We start from the raw sequence: 19,947 nt of genomic DNA on the forward strand, positions 1-19,947 counted from the left end.
TCCAGGACCTGTCCCCCCTCAGCTTCAATCTATGTTCTCTTGTCCGTGTCACATTGGACATTGTAAATAACTGCTTTCCCTGCTCCATTTTGTCAAATCCTTTCAGTATTTTTTTTTTTTTTTTTTTTTTTTTTATAGTTTAAAATTTTATTAAACAAAATGAAAACAGTACACAGGCAGTATGCCAACAGCAAAAGTACATTGCCCATACGAAACAACAGAACCCCCCCACCCCCCCCCACCGAGTGATACAATATAAGCCTAAAACAAAGGAAGATGCAAAAGAAAAATAAGAAAAGTTTCAAAGTAGACCTCGCCAGGAGCTATAACGAGACCACTGTCGATGAAACGTTCCACAGGAATCATTATTTAAAGCAGTCAATTTGGACATCAAGTAAATTTGATCAACCTTATGTAACAGTTCAGTCCGAGAAGGCAAAGAGTCCCGCTTCCAATATGTAGCCACTAAAAGTCTGGCTGCCGTAGCAACCAGGGCCACAAAATGATTCTGATCCACATCCAAACTTCCCAAAGGATAGTTAAGTAAAAATGTGTCCATACGCAATATGATGGGTAAGCGTAACACATCAATCAGCAGTCGTTGAACCATCTTCCAAAAAGGTACAATCTTAATACAATCCCACCACACATGCCCAAAGGAGCCCAGACACCCACAATTGCGCCAACAGTGCCCGTTCCCACATTGATAGAAACGATGCACCTTTTCTGGCGTGAGGTACCACTGAAATAGCATCTTATACCCCTGCTCCACTAAGGGAGATGCCAAGGAGACTCTCAGCAGTGTACCATAAAGACAGTCCCATTGCCGATAATCCAAAACCCTTCCCAGCAAGAGTTCCCAACGATGTTCATATGTGTGGGCCTGTGGTCGAGTGTATAAAAGAGCCCTATAAAGACGGGAAATAAGGCCCACCCCAGATCCCATCCTAAAAACTTGTAAGAAAGCAGAGTCTGCCCCTTCCCACTCCGGGACCACCCTCTTCACCATAAAATCTCGAAGTTGGACATAGGCGAAAAAATCAGTCGAGGGGAGATCATATATAGATTGTAAGGCAGCAAAGGGTACCAGTTGTCCACCCACTACCAGCTGACCTAGGACCCTAAGACCCTCCATTTCCCAACGCCGAAAAATCCCAGTATCTTTAGCAGGCAGAAAATCAGGGGCAAATCTAATGGGAGTAGCATAAAAATAGCGCTGACGTGGGAACCAAGCTCGTCGAACCCGGCTCCACGCATGCAGAGTACATTCCATCCCATAAGATGTCTCAGTTTGCAGATCCCGAAGGATATCAAAAGACAGCCAGGGCACTGCTGCCAAAGGGTAAGTAGGTTGTAAGGCCTGTTCAAGTGAGACCCAGCGCTGGGAGGGATATGCCCAATGAAACAGTCCCTGCAGTTGGGATGCATAATAATATGTAGAAAAATCAGGAACACCCATTCCCCCATGTAATCTGTCCCAGTACATACGTTCCCTCCGCACCCTAGGGGGTTTACGTGTCCAGATATAAGCAAAGGCCCGCCTTTGTAGCCTAAGCAAGAACCGTTTAGGAATTGAGAGAGGTAGGCAGGAGAACAGATACAAAAAACGAGGCAATACATTCATACGCAACGCACTAATCCTACCCATCCAAGACAATCTCAATCCCTCCCATCGGTCCAGATCAGCAAATACAGTTCTTAGCAACGGGGGGTAATTCAATTCAAAAAGGTCAGAAAGTCTTCGAGATATACGCACACCAAGGTATTTAATGGATTTAGCCGCCCATCGAAACGAGAACCTAGCACGTAGGTCCGTCACCAACAAGTCCGGAAGGGAAACGTTAAGCAATTCAGATTTTTCGATGTTGATTTTAAAGCCAGCCACCGCCCCAAATGTAGCCATAACACGAAGCGCCTCTGTCAGAGAGCGAAGTGGGTGGGTCAAGGTAAACAAAATATCATCGGCATACAATAAAATCTTATGCTCTTCACCACCCACCACAATTCCCTGAATGGCAGCATTCGCACGTATAGAGGCTGCTAAAGGTTCCATGACCAGCGCGAAAATCAGTGGTGACAAAGGGCACCCTTGCCTAGTCCCTCTACGGATCATAAAATTAGCAGTATATCTTCCATTAACTCTTAAACAAGCCTCCGGGGCAGCATATAATAAAGTCACCCAGTGTAGAAAAGCACCCGAAATGCCCATTTTCTTCAAGGCCGCTAACATAAACGGCCAATAAACCCTATCAAAGGCTTTTTCAGCGTCAACTGATAACAGGACTGCCGGAACAGAATTTTGATGGGCCACTCCAATAAGATCTAACACTCTTCGGATGTTGTCACCAGGTTGCCTCCCTGAAATAAAGCCACATTGATCTCCATGCACTAGGTAAGGCAGAAAACGTTGCAACCGGACTGCCAAAATACGGGTAAACAGCTTATAATCCACTCCTAACAATGAAATAGGGCGGTAAGACCCACAAAGGAGGGGATCTTTCCCAGGTTTAGGAAGAAGGGAAACCGCTGCTTGACGAAACGAATACGGCAGACAATCCCCCTCCAAAAAAGAATTAAACAATCTAGTCAGAGGATTGACTATATGGGCCTCCATTTTCTTATAAAACAGGGGGGAAAAGCCATCAACACCCGGTGCCTTGGAAGCAGCCAGATGACGTATAGCCGCTACCACCTCAGCGGGTTGAATAGGGGAAGAAAGCCACTCCGCATCCACTTCCGCCAAACAAGGCAAGGTGACGTTAGATAGAAAAGCATCAATCTCCCCCTCCGTGGATTCAGTTTCCGGAGTGTACAGAGTCTGATAGAAGGATAAAAAAGCCTGATGGATGTCCCCATCATCTACACAAAGCTGACCCGAAGCATTACGAATCCGAGTTATGGAGTGTTGTGCTTGGATTTGCTTAATCTGTGCCGCTAACAAGCGGCCTGCCCTACCACCCCATTCAAAAAACCGCTGTTTCCGCCTCTGCAGGGCCCAAGCCATGCCCTCTAAATCAAGTTCTTGTAAATCTCTCCGGCACTCCGTCAACGCAACCCTCCCAGCCACCGACGGGGCTCTCTTGTGAGCATTCTCTAGGCGTCGAAGGCGAGACACCAGTTCTAATCTGCGTGCCACTCGACATTGATTTCTGTACGACCCTCTCGAAATACAACAACCCCTAAGGGTAGCTTTAAAACTTTCCCAAAGAATTGCAACATTAATGTCAGCTATGTCGTTGAATACAAAAAACTCCTCGACATCAGTCTCTAAAAGAGTCAAGGTATTGGGATCTTTTAACAAAGAGTCATTCATACGCCACAAGCGACGGCCGCCTCTAACCTGTCCAACCTGTAGCTCCAGAGTCAAAGGAGCATGATCCGACCACACCCGGGGCTCAATACTGGAGGCTAGGGCTCGAGGCAAAGCAATACGAGGTAGCATCCACATATCAATTCTAGTATATGAATTATGTTTTGATGAATAAAATGTGTAATCTCGCGTGTCTGGATGTAAATAACGCCACACATCTATCAAATCATGCCTACGCAGGAAGCGCAGCAATGCTCTTCTGTCGCTTCTAGCGTAGCGGATGGAAGAATTTGAATTATCCTCCTGAGGATAGCAAGTAAGGTTAAAATCCCCACCCACAAGGAGTGTACCTTCTACATGATCTAACAGCATACGCTCTAACAACGTAAAGAAGGCCCCCTGACCAGCGTTTGGGGCATAGACATTCAGCAAGCTATACAAATTCCCATCCAGCTCAGCCTTGACCAATATGTAGCGGCCCTCAACATCCCGCACCACCTCTCTCAATACCACCTGGACACGTTTATGTATTAAGATGCCCACCCCCTGGGTCTTTTTCCGGACCTTATTAGAAGAAAGGAAAACGTGTGGATAGTTGTGGTGTGTAAGCAATTTCTCATAGTGAGATTGAAAATGGGTCTCCTGAATAAATCCAACCGCACTATTCAGGCGGCTCAGTTCCTTAAATAACAAGCGTCGTTTTTGTGGAGAATTCAGACCATGTACATTATAAGATAGCAAAGTGAGTTTATCCATTTGTACCAGAAAAGAAAAAGCACATCATTACCAAATCAACCAATAGTTCCAAAGCAGCCAAATCATCCAACCCCTGCAATCGCAACCTGAAAAAAAACATTATACAAACACACTTCCATACAATCATACAAGAAAGCACTCGGTTACTACTTTTCCCAGCACCAACACCCCCCCCTCCCCCCAACCCCCCAACAATACCCCACATGGTCCAGCCACCAAAGCACCTGGTAACCACGGTACAGGAAGTGTAGAGAGACAGTTCACAAAGGGACCCCCAGAACAAGCCCTATAAACAGTCTTCGCGACAGATGCCGCTCAGCAAAGAGAAGAGAAAACAGCCACAGCACAAAATTTCTTAATCACATTGCACAAATACAAATGTTCAAGTGGGTGAGGGTGCGGCCGCCTCCAAAGGGCGACGAGCTGTAGCCGATCTAGCCACTCTCTGCCATCCCAGCCCTCTTCCTGATTTGGGCACAGGTGACCTCTGCGGAAGCGGAGCCATTTCTGAAGCTGCCATCAAACCTGCTTCCACCAGTCGAGCCTGAACATCCACCACAGTTATTGCAGTGTAGGTCTTGCCCGCATGTGTAAAAGCCAGTCCAATGGGATAAATCCATCTATATCGAACACTGTGCTCCTGCAGTATACGGGTGCAATCTCTATACGTGCGACGGCGGGCCAGGGTTGCTGGAGCTATATCAGGATAGATATCAATGTCCGCTTCTTCCCATTTAACGGTTCCTCCCGAGCGCCTCACCGCCCTAAGCACATGCTCCTTATCCATATAGCGATGGAAACAGGCCACAACATCACGAGGGCGGTTCACATCTCGAGGGCCAGGGATGCGATGAGCCCTATCAAGCAATGGCTTTCCCACTTCCACAGGTAAGCCAGCAGTCTCTAGTGCCTGAATACAGATATGATCAATCACCTCCATACAGCGAGAATCGGAGACAGTGTCCGGCACACCCCGAAAGCGAAGGTTGCATCTCCTGGAGCGATTCTCCAAGTCCTCCATTTTTAGGGTGCTCACTTCAGCTCTCTCCTCCAGCGTTGCAATCTTGCCCTTCAGCTGGGCCAATTCAGAGCTGTGAGCCTCCACAGTAACCTCAGTTTCTCCCACTCTACTTCCGATCTCACCCACCTCACGTTTCAGTTCAGCCACAACTGTGTGTATATCAGCCCGAACCGCTGCAATTTCCGTTTTTAGGTCTTGAAACCAGCCGCGCATCTCCTGATGAAATGTCGGCAACTCTGCCTCCGACAGCGAGACCTCCACAGCTGCAGTCGGGTCGGGCGCCATTTTGGAGCTAGCTTTAGTCGGCCCATGCGGGAGCGGCGAGGAAAATGTCTTGATGTCCGTTTGTTTCTTTCGAGTTGCCATCAGAGTGCAGCAGACAGCTTTACAAGTGTGCTGAAGGAAAGAAGAGGTGCAGGCACGCAAAATCGCGCGAAGGCAGCGAAAAACAGCACCGGGGTCCGCGGAGCTATCGCTCTAGGCTGCCATGAGCCACGATGACGTCACTTCCTCTAAATCCTTTCAGTATTTTGAAAGTCTCGATCAGATCCCCTCACAGTCTCCTCTTCTCAAGGGAGAACAACCCAAGTCTCCTAAGTCGTTCCTCGTAGTCCAGGTTCTCCATATCTTTCACTAGCTTCGTTGCTTTTCTCTGCATCCTCTCTAGCAGTTTTATATCCTCCTTTAGGTATGTAGACCAATGCTGGATGCAGTATTCCAAGTGCGGTCTGACCATGGCTCTGTAGAGCGGTATTATAACTTTCTCTGATCTACTCGTAATTCCCTTCTTTATCATGCCTAGCATTCTAATTTGCTTTCTTCGCCGCCGCCACACATTGCGCCGACATTTTCAGAGTCCTATATCAGTACACCCAGGTCCTTTTCCTGTTCAGTCTTTCCCGGAGTTACACCTGACATACTATACTTGTGATCTTTATTTTTTCTGCCTTAATCTAATCTAATCCTTAGGTTTGTATACCGCATCAACTCCACGTTCGTAGAGCTCGATGCGGTTTACAATAGGAGAAATAGGAAGGAACTACAACAGAGGGTTAGAAGTAGAAGTGTGAAGAAAATTTAGAGGACTTGGGATGCCAAGATATAAGAGTTTCCTTGATTCCTAAGTTGGAGGGAGACTTACATTTTTTGAGAAAAGCCAGGTTTTCAGATGTTTGTGGAAAACTTGGAGAGAGCTCAAGTTCCGAAGAAGGGGTGTAAGGTTGTTCCAGAGCTCAGTGATTTTGAAGTGGAGGGAGGTCCCTAGCTTTCCTGTGTGGGAAATGCCTTTTAGCGAGGGGAAGGATAGTTTTAATTTCTGGGAGGATCTGGTGGTATTAGGGTTTGAGGAATTTCAAGAAAGAGGGATAAAGGGAGGGAGGATACCATATAAGATTTTGAAAGTTAAACAGGCTCATTTATCGGAAGCCAGTGGAGCTTGGCCAGGAGCGGGGAGACATGGTCAAATTTACTTTTCGCAAAGATGAGCTTGGCCGCGGCATTCTGAATCCGTTGGAGTCTGTGGAGGTTTTTCTTAGTTAGGCTTAAGTAGATAGAGTTGCAATAGTCCAATCTGGAGAGGATGATGGATTGGACAAGGAGGGTAAAATGTTTTTGATGGAAGCAGGATCTAACTTTCCTCAGCATGTGAAGGCTGAAAAAGCATTTTTTTACCAAGGATTGGAGGTGGTCTTTGAAGGACAATGTGGAATCAATGATGATGCCCAAAACCTTGCTCGAGAACTCAAGCTGCAGAGAGGAGCCAGAGGGTAGTGAGATGGAGGTGGGTAGGTGATCTAGCTTTGGACCGAGCCAAAGAAGTCTTGTTTTGGACTCATTCAATTTCATTTGCACAGTGTGGGCCCAGGATTGTAGGTTCATTATACAAGAGGATATGTTCTTAGACAGGTCGGTGAGGTTCGAATCGGTCTCGAGGAGGACGAGGATGTCGTCTGCATAAGTGTAAATTGTTTCATTAAAATTCATCTGCCATTTATCTGCCCACTTCTCCAATTGATTCAAGTCGCTCTGGCGTTCCTTGCTGTCCTGCGATCTGATTGCCTGGCATAACTTTGTGTCGTCTGTTCACTGGATGTTCTTTCTTCCAGATCATTTATGAAAATATTAAATAAGATGGGTCCAAGTACCGAGCCCTGGGGTACACCGTTAGTCACTTTTCCCATTCTGAGAACTTTCCATTTATGCCCACTTTCTGTTTTCTGTTCTCTAGCCATTTGCCTATCCATATTAGTATATCTTCCTCTATTCCATGGCCTTGTAATTTCCTGAGAAGTCTTACATGTGGAACCTTGTCGAACGCTTTCTGAAAGTCCAAGTATACAATATCCACCGGTTCTCCACTATCATAAGAACATAAGAAGTGCCATCTCTGGAACAGACCCTAGGTCCATCAAGTCCGGCGATCCACACATGTGGAGGCCCCGCCAGGTGTACCCTGGCATAGTTTTAGTCCCCATATCACTCTAAGCTTCTCATAAGAGATGTGCATCTAGCTTACCATAAGGAGATGTACATTAGAGAATGACACGGGGAAAAAATCTGTCCCCGCCCCGTCCCCGGCCCACCATCCTCTGCACCGCTCCGTCACCGTCATTCCCTTCACCGCCCCGTCACCGTCACCGCCATCCCTTTCACCACCCCGTCACCGCCACTGCCATCCCATTCACCGCCTCGTCACCGTCCCCGCAGCATCCATATAAGCCTTAGTACTATAATATTTAGCTTATTCCTTTCTTATAAATCAAAGTTCCTACTGCTGAACTAGAGAAAGAGATGTTCAGCTGGCAGGGCTATGTTTATAAATTTTTATCAACGCAACTAATATACTACTTTATCCTAAAGCAAAAAATAAATATAAATTTTTTTCTACCTTTGTTGTCTGGTTTCTGCTTTCCACATCTTCTTATTCAATTCCTTCCATCCACTGTGTGTCTTCTCTCTGCGTCTTCCATTTGCTGTTATTGTGCCTCTCCCTTCACCCTCCCCCAATTGGTCTAGCACCCATCTTCTTCCCTCCGCTCCCCCATAGTCTGGCATCTGTCTTCTTCCCTTCCAGCATCTTCTCCCCACTCTGTCTTCCACATTTCCCTTCAGGGTCTGTTCCTCTCTACCCTCTTTCAATGTCTGTTCTATTCCTTTCCACCACCACCCTTCCCTCCCTCCTTTACAGTCTGTTCCTTTCTCCCACCCTTCAGCTCCTCTCGCGTGGCCTATCTATCTACCTCCCTCCCTCTTATTTTCGTGGCACGTTACAATGTAATTTGTGCAAGCCGCTGGAGCCTGCGAGCTCTGTCCCTGTCCCATTCCCACAAACTATCTCACTTCTGTGTTCCTATTTTCCCCATTTCTAATATCTCTCCTATGTATCTGCCCCTATGCCCCATGCACATAATTTCCCCTCTTTCTGTTATCTTCCTCTGTCCAGATTTCCCCTATCTTCCTCTTCCATACCAGCGTGTCTCTTCTTTTCAACCCCATCTAGCTTCTTTCCCTCTTTCTCCCCCCCCCCCTGCTTTCAGCATCTGGCTCACCTGCCTGTCTTCCCCTTTCTTTCCTGCTGTGGGTTTCTTTCTTTCCCTCTTCATCCCCTTGGCCCAGAATATTTTTTCCTTTCACTCCCTCCTTCCTAGTATGAGCTGGGAACAAACGCGATCTCATGGTCTAGCAGACCCCACCTACCCGATCGCAGCGTTTAGCCAGCTCCCTCCCTCCATCTCACCTTACATTCTTACACCTTACGGCTTCCTTTTTCCCCGAGCCGCCCGCGTTCAAAAAGCCGTGCACGCGCGGCTGCGCGAGTCCATCAAGCTTCTCCTCTCCTGCAACTTCCTGTTTCTGGTTGCATCAGAGGAGAAGCTTGATGGACTTGCGCAGCCGCGCATGCACGGCTTTTTGAACGCCTGCGGCTCAGGTAAATGGAAGCCGGCAAACTCAGAATTTAAGGTAAGGTAGGGGGAGGGAGCTGGCTAAACGCTACGGGCGGGCGGTGGCTGCGGGGACCGCGCGATCCTAAATGCCTCACTGCGGAGACAAGACCATTCACCACTCCACGGGCGGTGAATGGCCTTGTCTCCGTCCCCGCAGCGACTGTTATTTTTCATTCCCCGTTCCGGTGGGTTACCCGCGGCTAAACGCGGCTAGCCGCGGGTAACCTCCACCGTGTCATTCTCTAATGTACATCTAACTTACCCTTAAACTCTAGAACGGTGGATTCCGCAATTACCTCTTCTGGGAGAGCATTCCAGGTGTCCACCACTTGTTGCGTGAAGCAGAACTTCTTGATATTTGTCCTGAACTTGTCCTCACTTAGCTTCAGTCCATGTCCTCTTGTCTGTGTCACATTGGACATTGTAAATAATTTTTTATCCTGTTCTATTTGGTCGATTCTTTTCAGTATTTTGAAAGTCTCGATCATATCCCCTCAAAATCTCCTCTTCTCAAGGGAGAACAATCCCAGTCTCTTAAGTCGTTCCTCATATTCCAAGTTCTCCGTGCCCTTTATTAGCACCCTCTCGAGTATTTTTAAATCCTTCTTTAGGTATAGAGACCAATGTTGGACTCAATATTCCAAGTGTGGTCTGACCATCGCCTTATAAAGCGGTAGTATTACTTTCTCCGATCTACTCGTGATTCCCTTCTTTATCATGCCTAGCATTCTATTCGCATTCTTTGCTGCTGCCACGCATTGCACCAACGGCTTCAGGGTCCTATTGATTAATACGCCCAGGTCCCTTTCCTGTTCGGTTTTTTCCAGAGTTGCACCTGACATACTATACTTGTGTTCCTTATTTTTTTCTGCCTAAGAGCATCACTTTGCATTTTTCCACATTAAACTTCATCTGCCATTTATCTGCCCAATTCTCCAATCAGCTCAAGTCGCTCTGGAGTTCCTCACTGTCCTTCTGCGATTTGATTGCCCGGCATAGCTTTGTGTCATCTGCGAACTTGATGATGTCATTAGATATTCCATCCTCCAGCTCATTTATGAAGATATTAAATAAGATGGGCCCAAGTACCGAGCCCTGGGGCACACCGCTAGTCAGTCTCCCAGTCTGAGAATTTCCCATTTATAAGAACATAAGAAATGCCTTCACCGGAAATGCCTTGACCTTAGGTCCATCTAGACTGGTGACCCGCGCACACGGAGGCTAAGCTAAGTGTTCCCTGATGAATACCTTGTTTACCCGTATCCCTCAATGTGATTCGCAAGAAGGTGTGCATCCAACTTGCCCTTGAATCCCCGAATGGTGGTCTCCGTCACAACCTCCTCTGGGAGAGCATTCCAAGCGTCCACCACTCGCTGCGTGAAGTAGAACTTCCTGACATTTGTCCTGGGCCTGTTGCCCCTGTTTCAGTCCATGACCGCTTGTCCTTGTCACATTTGACAATGTGAATAATGATGTTTCTTGCTCTATTTTGTCAAATCCTTTTAGTATTTTAAAAGTCTCTATCATATCCCCTCGCAGTCTTCTCTTTTTGAGGGTGAACAATCCCATTTTTCCGAGCCGTTCCTTGTAGCTCAGATTCTCCATACCTTTTACTAGCTTCATGGCTCTCCTCTGCACCCTCTCCAGCAGGGTTATATCCTTCTTTAGATAGGGAGACCAGTGTTGGATACAGTATTCCAAGTGTGGTCTGACCATTGCTCTCTATGCCCACTCTCTGCCTTCTGTTCTCCAGCCATTTGCCTATCCATCTTAGTATGTCTCCTTCTATTCAATTTGTCTGTTCACTGTTTCAAAAAATTGAAGTAGGTTCATCAAACATGACTCCAGAAAGTACTTCTTCACCGAAAGAGTGGTGGATCATTGGAACAAACTCCCACTGCAGGTGATTAAGGCCAGCAGCGTGACAGATTTTAAGAGAAAATGGGATACTCACGTGGGATCGCTAAGGGAGTGAATTCAGGGGGGCAGATACTTGAAATGGGCAGACTTGGTGGGCTATAACTCTTTTCTGCCGTCATTTTCTATGTTTCTATGATTTCCCTTTCCTGAACCCATGTTGACTGGCTCTCATCAGGTCGTGTGTGTCTAGTGCCGGATTATGCTATCTTTGATCAGCGCCTCAACCATCTTTCCAGGGACAGACGTGAGACTCGCAGGTCTGTAGTTGCCTGGCACTCCTCTCGATCCTTCTTTAAATATCGGCATGACGTTCGTTATCTTCCAGTCGTCCGGTATCTGTCCTGTATTGATTGATAGATTGGCAAGTTTTTGCAATAGTTCTCCGATTTCAAATTTCAGTTCTTTTAGGACTCTCGGATGAATTCCGTTCGGTCCAAGAGATTTATGATCCGGGCGAGTGGGCCCTGTCCCTGGAAGCGTTCCAAGCGATTGGGGGTCACTGGTGGCAGCCCTGCTTCAACCTCATGGCCATGGCAAGAAAGCAAAGCTCTTTGACCAGCTGAAGGTAGACTCAATAAGTATACTGCCCTCCCAAACAAAGGTGGTGTTATGCTGAAGGATGCTCAGGATCACAGGGTAGACATTATTCTTAAGAGGCAGTTCAGTGTTCTTGCTCTTGGGATCAAGGCTGTGGCTGCATCTTCCTTTGCTGCTCGGGCCTGCCACACCAGACTGTGTCGGCAGCCCTATGCGGAGCAGGACACTTGCCCCCAGTTTGTGCTGGAAGGGGTACATTACATGGCAGACACCCTCTACAACCTTATTAGGATCATAAGCAAGGTGTTGGCTTTTGCAGTCTCAGCTTGCAGGATGCTCTGGAACTGGCAGTGGGCAGGTGACTCAGTATCCAAGGCTATCTTGAGCAGGCTCCTTTTTAAAGGGCAGATGTTCTTTGGTAAAGGCCTTGATGATTTCTTGGCCAATGTGGCCAATCACAGCCCTTAGACTGCGCCGTCCTCCTGGTGGGAGTAGAGTTAATTTTCGTCCCTTCTGCAGTTCTCAACAATACAGCCCTGGGTCCCTCTGCTCATAGATTCCTCCAGGATTATAGGCAGAGATTCAGCAGCTCCAGACAGAAGTCCTCTGGAGCTTGCCTTAACCTACCCTCCAAAAGCCCCAGTGCTGCCAGATTGGTGGCTGTGCTCCCACATATTAGGGGACAGCTGTCGGCATTTCGGGAGGAATGGTAGAAAATTTCTTCAGACCAGTGGGTGCTGGATGATATCCAAGTAAGTCACAAGATCAAGTTTTATCACTCTCCTAGACTGGGTGGATGGCCAGAGAAGGAGGTTAAGGTTCGAGCTACGCTTCAGAGAATTCTGAACATTCCCGATGATGACTTGGGCTCAGGCAGATATTTCAGATACTTCATCGTGCTCAAGAAAGGCACAGATGACTGGACACCCATTTTGAATCTCAAGGAGGTAAATGTCTTTCTGAAGGTCCCCCGTTTCCACATGGAGACAGTCGGTTCAGTCTTTGTAGCAGTGGCTCCGGGAGAGTTTCTGTGAGGTCCAGAGAGGCCAGAAACATATCTACATATTTCAATTTTTCCAGACCACAGAAGATATTTAAGGTTCAACATACTTCAGCTGAGTTTCAGTTTGCGGCTCTTCTGTTTGGACTAGCGACAGTCCCATGCACATTCACCAAAGTTATGGTGGTCATTGCAGTTCACTTCCAGAAGTTGGGGATTCATGTACTCCCCTATTTGGATGATTGGCTGATCAGAGGTGTATCACAAGTGGTGGAGTTCCTACAGTATTTGGGCTGGATTGCCTGCTTCAAGAAGAACCATCTGGAACCAAACCAGAATTTGGAGTATGGACATTCTTTTCGAAATGGCCTGCGGACACGTTTTTCTTCCAAAGCTACAAAGAGAAGCTCCGAAGACAAATTCTGTCTCTCCTGGCAATGCGGATTCCTACTACTTTGCAAAATCTTCAGGTGTTCGGATCTATGTCAGCCACTCTGGAGGCTATCCCCTGGGCCAGGGTTCACATATGATCTCTCCAGGACGCTCTTTTCAAATGCTGCTCCTTTGGACAGGGGCTACGAAGGTTAGCCTTAACTGGTGGCTTCAGGAGACGGTCTTGTCGAAGAGCATGCCTCTCCGGATCTCAGACTTAGTGACTATCATGACCAATGCTAGTTTATTTGGCTGGGGAACTCACTGTGGTTACAGCTCACTTCAGAGCCAGTGGACTCCCCATCAAAAGAAATAGTCCATAAACCATCTGTTTATGGGCCTTTCTGGAGCTACTTGACTAGCCCAAAAGCCTTTTGAAGATGCCTTAGAACAGGGGTGTCCAATACGTTGATCGGGAAGGCAACGCAAGTCTATCGCGGAGCCCATCCCGGTCTCTGTGATAGACTCGTGTTGCCATCCTGATCTACTGGGCCGATCAGCCTTCCTCTCCCAGACGTCTCCCACCGCCGCCCCAAGCTCTCCTTGCAGAAGCATCAGACCAACTAGCATTCTTCTCCCCAACGTCAATTCAGCCAATCGCTGCCTGGCTGGCCCGGAACTTCATCTCCGATGTCAGAATTGACGTCGGGAAGTGGAATGCTGGTCAGCACGACGCTTCTGCAGGGAGAACTTGGGGTGGTGGTGGCTTGTGGGCCTGTTCCCCAATGGCGGCGGCGGCAAACCTAGTGGCTTGGGGGAGGGCAGGGAGAAAGAAAGAAAGGGGCAGGCAGGGAGGCAAAAAGAAGGGGGGCAGGGAGACAGAAAGAAAGGGGGAACAGGGAGACAGAAAGAAAGGAGGAACAGGGAGACAGAAAGAAAGAAGGGGGCAGAGAGAAAGAAAGAGGAGAGAATGAGGTCTGGAGGAGAGGAAGCATACAGGAAGTCGAAAGAAGGGAAGAAATATTGGATGCACAGTCAGAAGAAGAAAGTACAACCAGAGACTCATGAAATCACCAGACAACAAAGGTAGGAAAAATGATTTTATTTTCAATTTAGTGATCAAAATTGTGTCCGTTTTGAGAATTATCTGCTGTTTATATTTTGCACTATGGCTCCCTTTTACTAAACCGCAATAGCGTTTTTTTAGCGCAGGGAGCCTATGAGTGTCGAGAGCAGCGCGGGGCATTCAGCGCAGCTCCCAGTGCTAAAAACTGCTATCGCGGTTTAGTAAAAAGGGAGGGGGTATATTTGTCTATTTTTGTATGGTTGTTACTGAGGTGACATTGCTTAGAGTCATCTGCCTTGACCTCTTTGAAAAAACCCCAGAATATGAATGATAATTAACATTTTCTCTGCCTTTCAGTGTGCTTTTGTGGTTTTTGTTTTTAAATTTTATTGTTGGTAGATCATTTTGACTTGGTCATTTTAAAAGTATTTTGCAGGCCCAAAAAGTAGCTTGCAGGCCCAAAAAGCCTTAGAAGGAAAGGCTGTAAGAGTATTCTCTGACAATGCCACCTCAGTGGTGTATGTGAACAGACAGGCACCAGAAGCGCTTCTTTACGCATGGTAGCTCAGATGCTCTTTCGGTGGGCGGAGACTCGCATTCAGGCTCTTTCCACGGCCCATGTGGCTGGAGTAGAAAACGTTCAGACCGACCTTTTGAGCCAGCAGTGCCTGGACCCAGAAGAATGGTCGTTGTCCTGCAGGACATTTGCTCTGGTTGTGTGGCGCTAGGGCAGATCACTGATTTGATGACTCCTGCCAAGAACTCAAAAGTCGAGCACTTCTTCAGTCGAAGAGAAGAACCAGGAAGCTCAGGGTTGGATACATTGGTCCAACCCTGGCTGCACAACAATCTCCATTTACGTCTTCTGACCTTGGCCCACTGTGGGCCAGATCATCCTGGCCTTGTAGATCTGGACTGGCCTTGCTAGCTGTGGTATGTGGGCCTAGTACATCTTCAGCAGGACAGGAGCCTCAAGCTGTCTCTTTATCAGTCTTCTCAGTCAGGGGCCAGTCAACATAGGGAATTTGCAGCATTTTGGTTTTATGACTTGGTTCTTGAGTGCTCTGCCCTAATTCGCAAGGGATAAGATTCCTTCTACCATGGCGTCCTATGCTAAACCTGAAAGGCCTTTCTGCATTGGTGTGAAATGGACCAGGTAGAGCCACATCAAGCTCCAATTCCGGTCATCCTGGCTTTCCTTCAAGCTGTGCTGGAGAAATGCCTTGCAGTGGCTTCCCTCAAGGTGCATGTAGCAGGCATTTCTTGCTTCCTGATACAAAATCGGAAGGCTTCTTTGATGGCTCATCCAGATGTGACTAGGTTCCTGAGGGAAGTGCTCCTACTAAGGCCTCCCTTTCTATCATGGAATTTTAACGTCATTCTGAAGGGCCTCGCTAAAACCCCATACAAGTCGCTTAATGAAGCTTTCTTTTTGGTCTGAAATTTGGCTGCTAAAATTTAATGCTAAGAAATGCAAGGTCATGCATTTGGACTGCAAAATCCCAAAGGAACGGTATAATTTAGGGGGTGAAGAACTTTTGTGCACAACAGAAGAGCGGGATTTGGGTGTGATTGTATGTGGTGATCTTAAGGTGACCGAACAGGTTGAAAAGGTGATGGCGAAATCTAGAAGGATGCTAGGGTGCATAGGAAGAGGTATAGCCTGTAGGAAAAAGGAAGTATTCATGCCTCTGTATAAGATTCTGGTGAGACCTCATTTAGAATATTGTGTACAATTCTTGAGGCCGCACCTTCAAAAAGATATAAAAAAGTCAGTCCATAGGAAGGCTACTAAAATGGTACGTGGTCTTCATCATAAGGCGTATAGGGATAGACTTAAAGATCTCAATATGTGTAGTTTAGAGGAAAAGGCAGGAGAGGGGAGATATGATAGATGTTTAAATACCTATTGCGCTTGAGTTGAGTCTCTTTCAATTGAAAGAAGCTCTGGAATGAGAGGGCTTAGGATGAAGTTAAGAGGTGATCGGCTCAGGAGTAATCAAAGGAAATACTTTTCTACAGAAAGGGTGGCAGATACATGGAATAGTCTCCCGGAAAAACTGGTGGAGACAGACTGTGTCTAAATTCAAGAAGGTGTGGGATAGGCATGTGGGTTCTCTCAGAGAGAGAAAGAGATGATTACTGTAGATGGGCAAACTAGATGGGCCACTTGGTCTTTATCTGCCATCATGTTTCTATGTTCTTCAGTTATGACTGTGTTTCTGGTGATGATTGTTTCAGTGTGGCAAATCTTAGAACTGCAGGCTCTCTCCTGTAGAGATCCCTTCCTTAGAATCATGGATGAGAAAGTCATTCTCCTTATAGTTCCCTTTTTTCTTTCAAAGATTGTGTTAGGCTTCTGCTGCCGAAATTTGGATCCATGTTGGGACTAGAGGGTTTGATATATTCTGTAATAAGGACTTATATATTCTGCAATAAAGCTTGATTTGATTTGGTTGTATTGGATATCACGCTTTCCGCCTTGCTGTATTTCTTATCATACTTCCACGTCAGCTAGGAGATTTGCCTTTATGCTTTCCAGTCTACAGGCTCTGACAAATAGGATAGAGTGTTGAGGAAGCTGAATGTACACATAGCATTTCTTTAGTACTTGGACAAGACCAATGATTTTCACCTTTCGGACCACCTTTTTTGTTCTCAATAGCCAGTCCTGGCTTGGCAGGTCGTCATCCAAGGCATCTATAGCTAGATGGATTTGCAAGCCATTTCTTTGGCATGCAATGTCTGCAGTAGGAAGCCACCAGTTTCTCTCAAGGCACGTTCAACTAGGGGTGTTGCCTCATGGGCAATTCTTCCTGCAGAAATTTGTAGAGAACCTACTTGGTCTACTCCGCATACTTTTTCCATATTTTACAGAGTGGATGTGGCAGCTCATGAGGACGCTGCTTTGGGGTCCTCAGTTCTATGGACAGATTCATATATCCCACCCTAGATGTCGGCCATTATTTTAGTATATCACCATATGTTCAAACTCTGAAGGAGATGTAACAGAGGTAATGTAAGATTAGGTTCTTACCTGTTTAATCTTTCTGTTAATCTCCTCCAGAGTCCATATGGCCCGCCCTCAGTATATTCTGTTGTCTACTTTTCTGCCTTGGATATTTGTAGATTCCAAGCTTGGAGTTCTTCTGTCAGTCAGGCTAGGTGCAAAGAGATCCTGTATAAATAAGTGTATTCCTCAGTCTCTGGCTCCCTTATTATTAGTGCCGGTTACACATAGCAGGTTGCTTTTCTATGGTTGTTTTGAAGTGCTAAGCATTCTTGTTCTAATTCTTATTTTCTGAGTTACAGAGCAGAACAAAATTATGTATGCGGAGAATTTCCCTGTGCCTCTCCTTTGTATTCTGTTCAGTGGAGCTCAATTGTTTTGGGACTTAACTGGGAAGGAGACTGTACTCCGCCTTTGTATGGGAGGTGCTCAAAGATGTAAGTTTTCTCACTCCTTTAAGTCCAGTTCATGAGAATGGATTAATCACTATGGGGCTCATAATAAAAAAAAAACAACAAAAAACAAACCACGTCTAAAAAGTGGCTTAAATGGCTACTTGGACAATCAAAAAGCCTGATAGTCCAAGTACCCATAATCAAAGCTGGTTTTAGACATATCTAAAACCAGCTTAGGCCTTTCCCCTGTCTCTAAACGCATAGAGAGAAAAGAGGCGTTTTTAGAGGAGGAAAAAGGGCGGGCGGTGGGCGGGAGTTGGGCCGACCTACACCTAGGTGTACAACAGGTATAACCAAAACATTTGACAGGTTGCCTAGTTGCACTTATACGTTTTGACTTAGACCAAGTCAAAACAGGTATAAGTGCCGAAAAAGGGGCCGCTGAGCTGATGGCGGCTGGCGCGATTAGTTCAGCGGCCCGGCAACCTCTAGTGAAGGAGGAGCGATTCAAAACCAGGAGTGGATTCCTTCTGTATGGCTCGTGAGCACTGGGATATTACCCATCCTTCCAGAATGACACACCTATCTACTAGAAAAGATATTCACAAAGTAAGAACCAATTCTCTTGTTTTCCTGAAACTTCTTATTTAAGCCATTGGTCTTTCAGCAGGACAAAGGTGTAATTATCCCCCTCATTCTTTTTTTGTCTACAATACATGGAGTTATTTGAACCATATGTTTTGGCTTTTTTACTTTCTCAATTTTGCATTAACTCCTCAAACCAACATGATCATTGTTTTTAAAGATTCTCTGTGTAAATCAACACTGCCTAAGGATTCTTCACAGAAATATTACAACACTTCACTGTGTCATGCTTGCCAAAAGAATCTGAGAATCTTCTTATCAAGAAACATCCATTTTAGTCCTCTCATTCATACTCCAAATGGAAGTTGCCTGTCTTTTTCTCTTAATAGTTGCTATAAGGGTTTGGTGGTTTTGCATTTGTACCAGATAGAGGAACTCTCCATGAACCTTCTATTAAACCCTTCACCTCTTAATGTTCAGAAATATTTCACCATATGAAGATGTGACTTATCTAAGACTTATCACATTTAACAAAAGAAAATTTAAAATTCAAGAAAATGAGATGAGAGTAGATCTTGGAATAATGGTGCTGTCCACACAGAGAATCTTTTACCAGACATGGATATGTACCCTGCTGTCCTCAACTTGGAAGAACCGAGTTGTATGGCTAACTCATCCATCTTATACATGGAGAATTCAGTTATTTACTGTAAGGTATTTTCCACAGATAGCAGAATAAACTGGAGAAATTCTTTCTATTCCCTGAGAATTATATTCTGAGGTACTTTATCTCTGGGGGTATGTTGGGAAGGGTTGCTTATACCAACCAGAAATACCAACCATATAAAAATTAAGGCACTTTGGTTATTTGTGTAATTTTTGAATTCTAGGAAAACATCTCAATATGGCCATTACCTGTGAAAATTTCCTGTAAAGATGAAGCTGGACAGATTATTGATATTTCCGAATATCTGATTAAAAAAGGTTTGGCTTTGAGGAAAAGGTATGGATTTCTTTTTCTTCTAGAACTGAACACACAGTCAAACTGCAGTTTGCGAATGTTTTGCAAGACACTCGCAAATCTTGCCTCGCAAACCAAACGTTGACTCGGTATGCGAGGCATCGTCCCCCTGCAAACCGGCATCATCCCCCCACCTATCCAAACCCTTACCTCGAATGGGCACCGGCACACAGCACCAACCCACAGGACGTGCTGGTGCCCAAAGAGCCTGCCACTGATTCTGCTGGCCCTTGAGCATGCACAGATGCTCAAGGCCCACAGAATCAGTGGCAGGTACCCGATTGTGGTAAGGGGGGAGCGATGCCGGTTCCCGGGGGTGGGGTGGAAGTGCGCCGGTGGGGGCGAGGGGGGGGTCTTTTTTGGGATGTAGAACGTATCGCCCGCATTTCCATTGTTTTCTATGGGGAAATGTGCTTTGATTTAGGAGCACTTTGGTTTACGAGCATGCTTCTAGAGCAAATTATGATCACAAACCAAGGTTCCACTGTGTGTATATATGTATATATTAATAAGATGTTTCTGAACATTTTACTTAATCTTTTAGATCACCATTCCCTAATACTATTTGTTAGCTTGTTGTGTTTGAAGTCCAAATGTGTAATGATGTAATTTTAATATAGATCAGTGATTACCAGCCTTTCTTATTGTGGCACTGCAGTTTTGGATTCACTTTATCATGACACATCATCTTCCCTCTCTACTTTCCAATCTGGCGAGACTTTCTTGGAACTAAAAGCAGTGTGGATAGTCAGAGTGGGAATGTTGTCCAATATCACAGCCAATGGGAAGTGAGGGGAGACTGTGCTGTACTGGCCAATCCTCTTGTGATGATATAATGACAGGATATTATTCATGCTGCTGTCATAATAGCCCCATTGTACTATGCCACCACATTTTCCTTCCCCCAACTTAACACCCATTTTACATTTCCCCATCAACAGTCGTCTCATGTCATTGTTGCCTCCCCACATACCTGATATAATTGGTTTCCTTTTCCTTACTCCTGATCC

The 19,947-nt window shown here is 46.0% G+C and overlaps 1 protein-coding gene across 6 annotated transcripts in view; it reads left to right on the forward strand.

Annotated features, from left to right (window-relative positions):
• Positions 1–19,947, forward strand: part of RNF17 (ring finger protein 17) — a 510,797-nt gene that overhangs the window by 391,855 nt on the left and 98,995 nt on the right. For all 6 annotated transcript variants that reach the window (XM_033948471.1, XM_033948470.1, XM_033948472.1 and 3 more), the window contains one exon: positions 18,807–18,919. In XM_033948471.1, coding sequence (XP_033804362.1) covers positions 18,807–18,919 — 113 coding nt within the window. The remainder of the gene's footprint in view (positions 1–18,806; positions 18,920–19,947) is intronic.

This window comes from Geotrypetes seraphini, chromosome 6, assembly GCF_902459505.1.
Source record: "Geotrypetes seraphini chromosome 6, aGeoSer1.1, whole genome shotgun sequence".
Classification (NCBI taxonomy): Eukaryota; Metazoa; Chordata; class Amphibia; order Gymnophiona; family Dermophiidae; genus Geotrypetes; species Geotrypetes seraphini.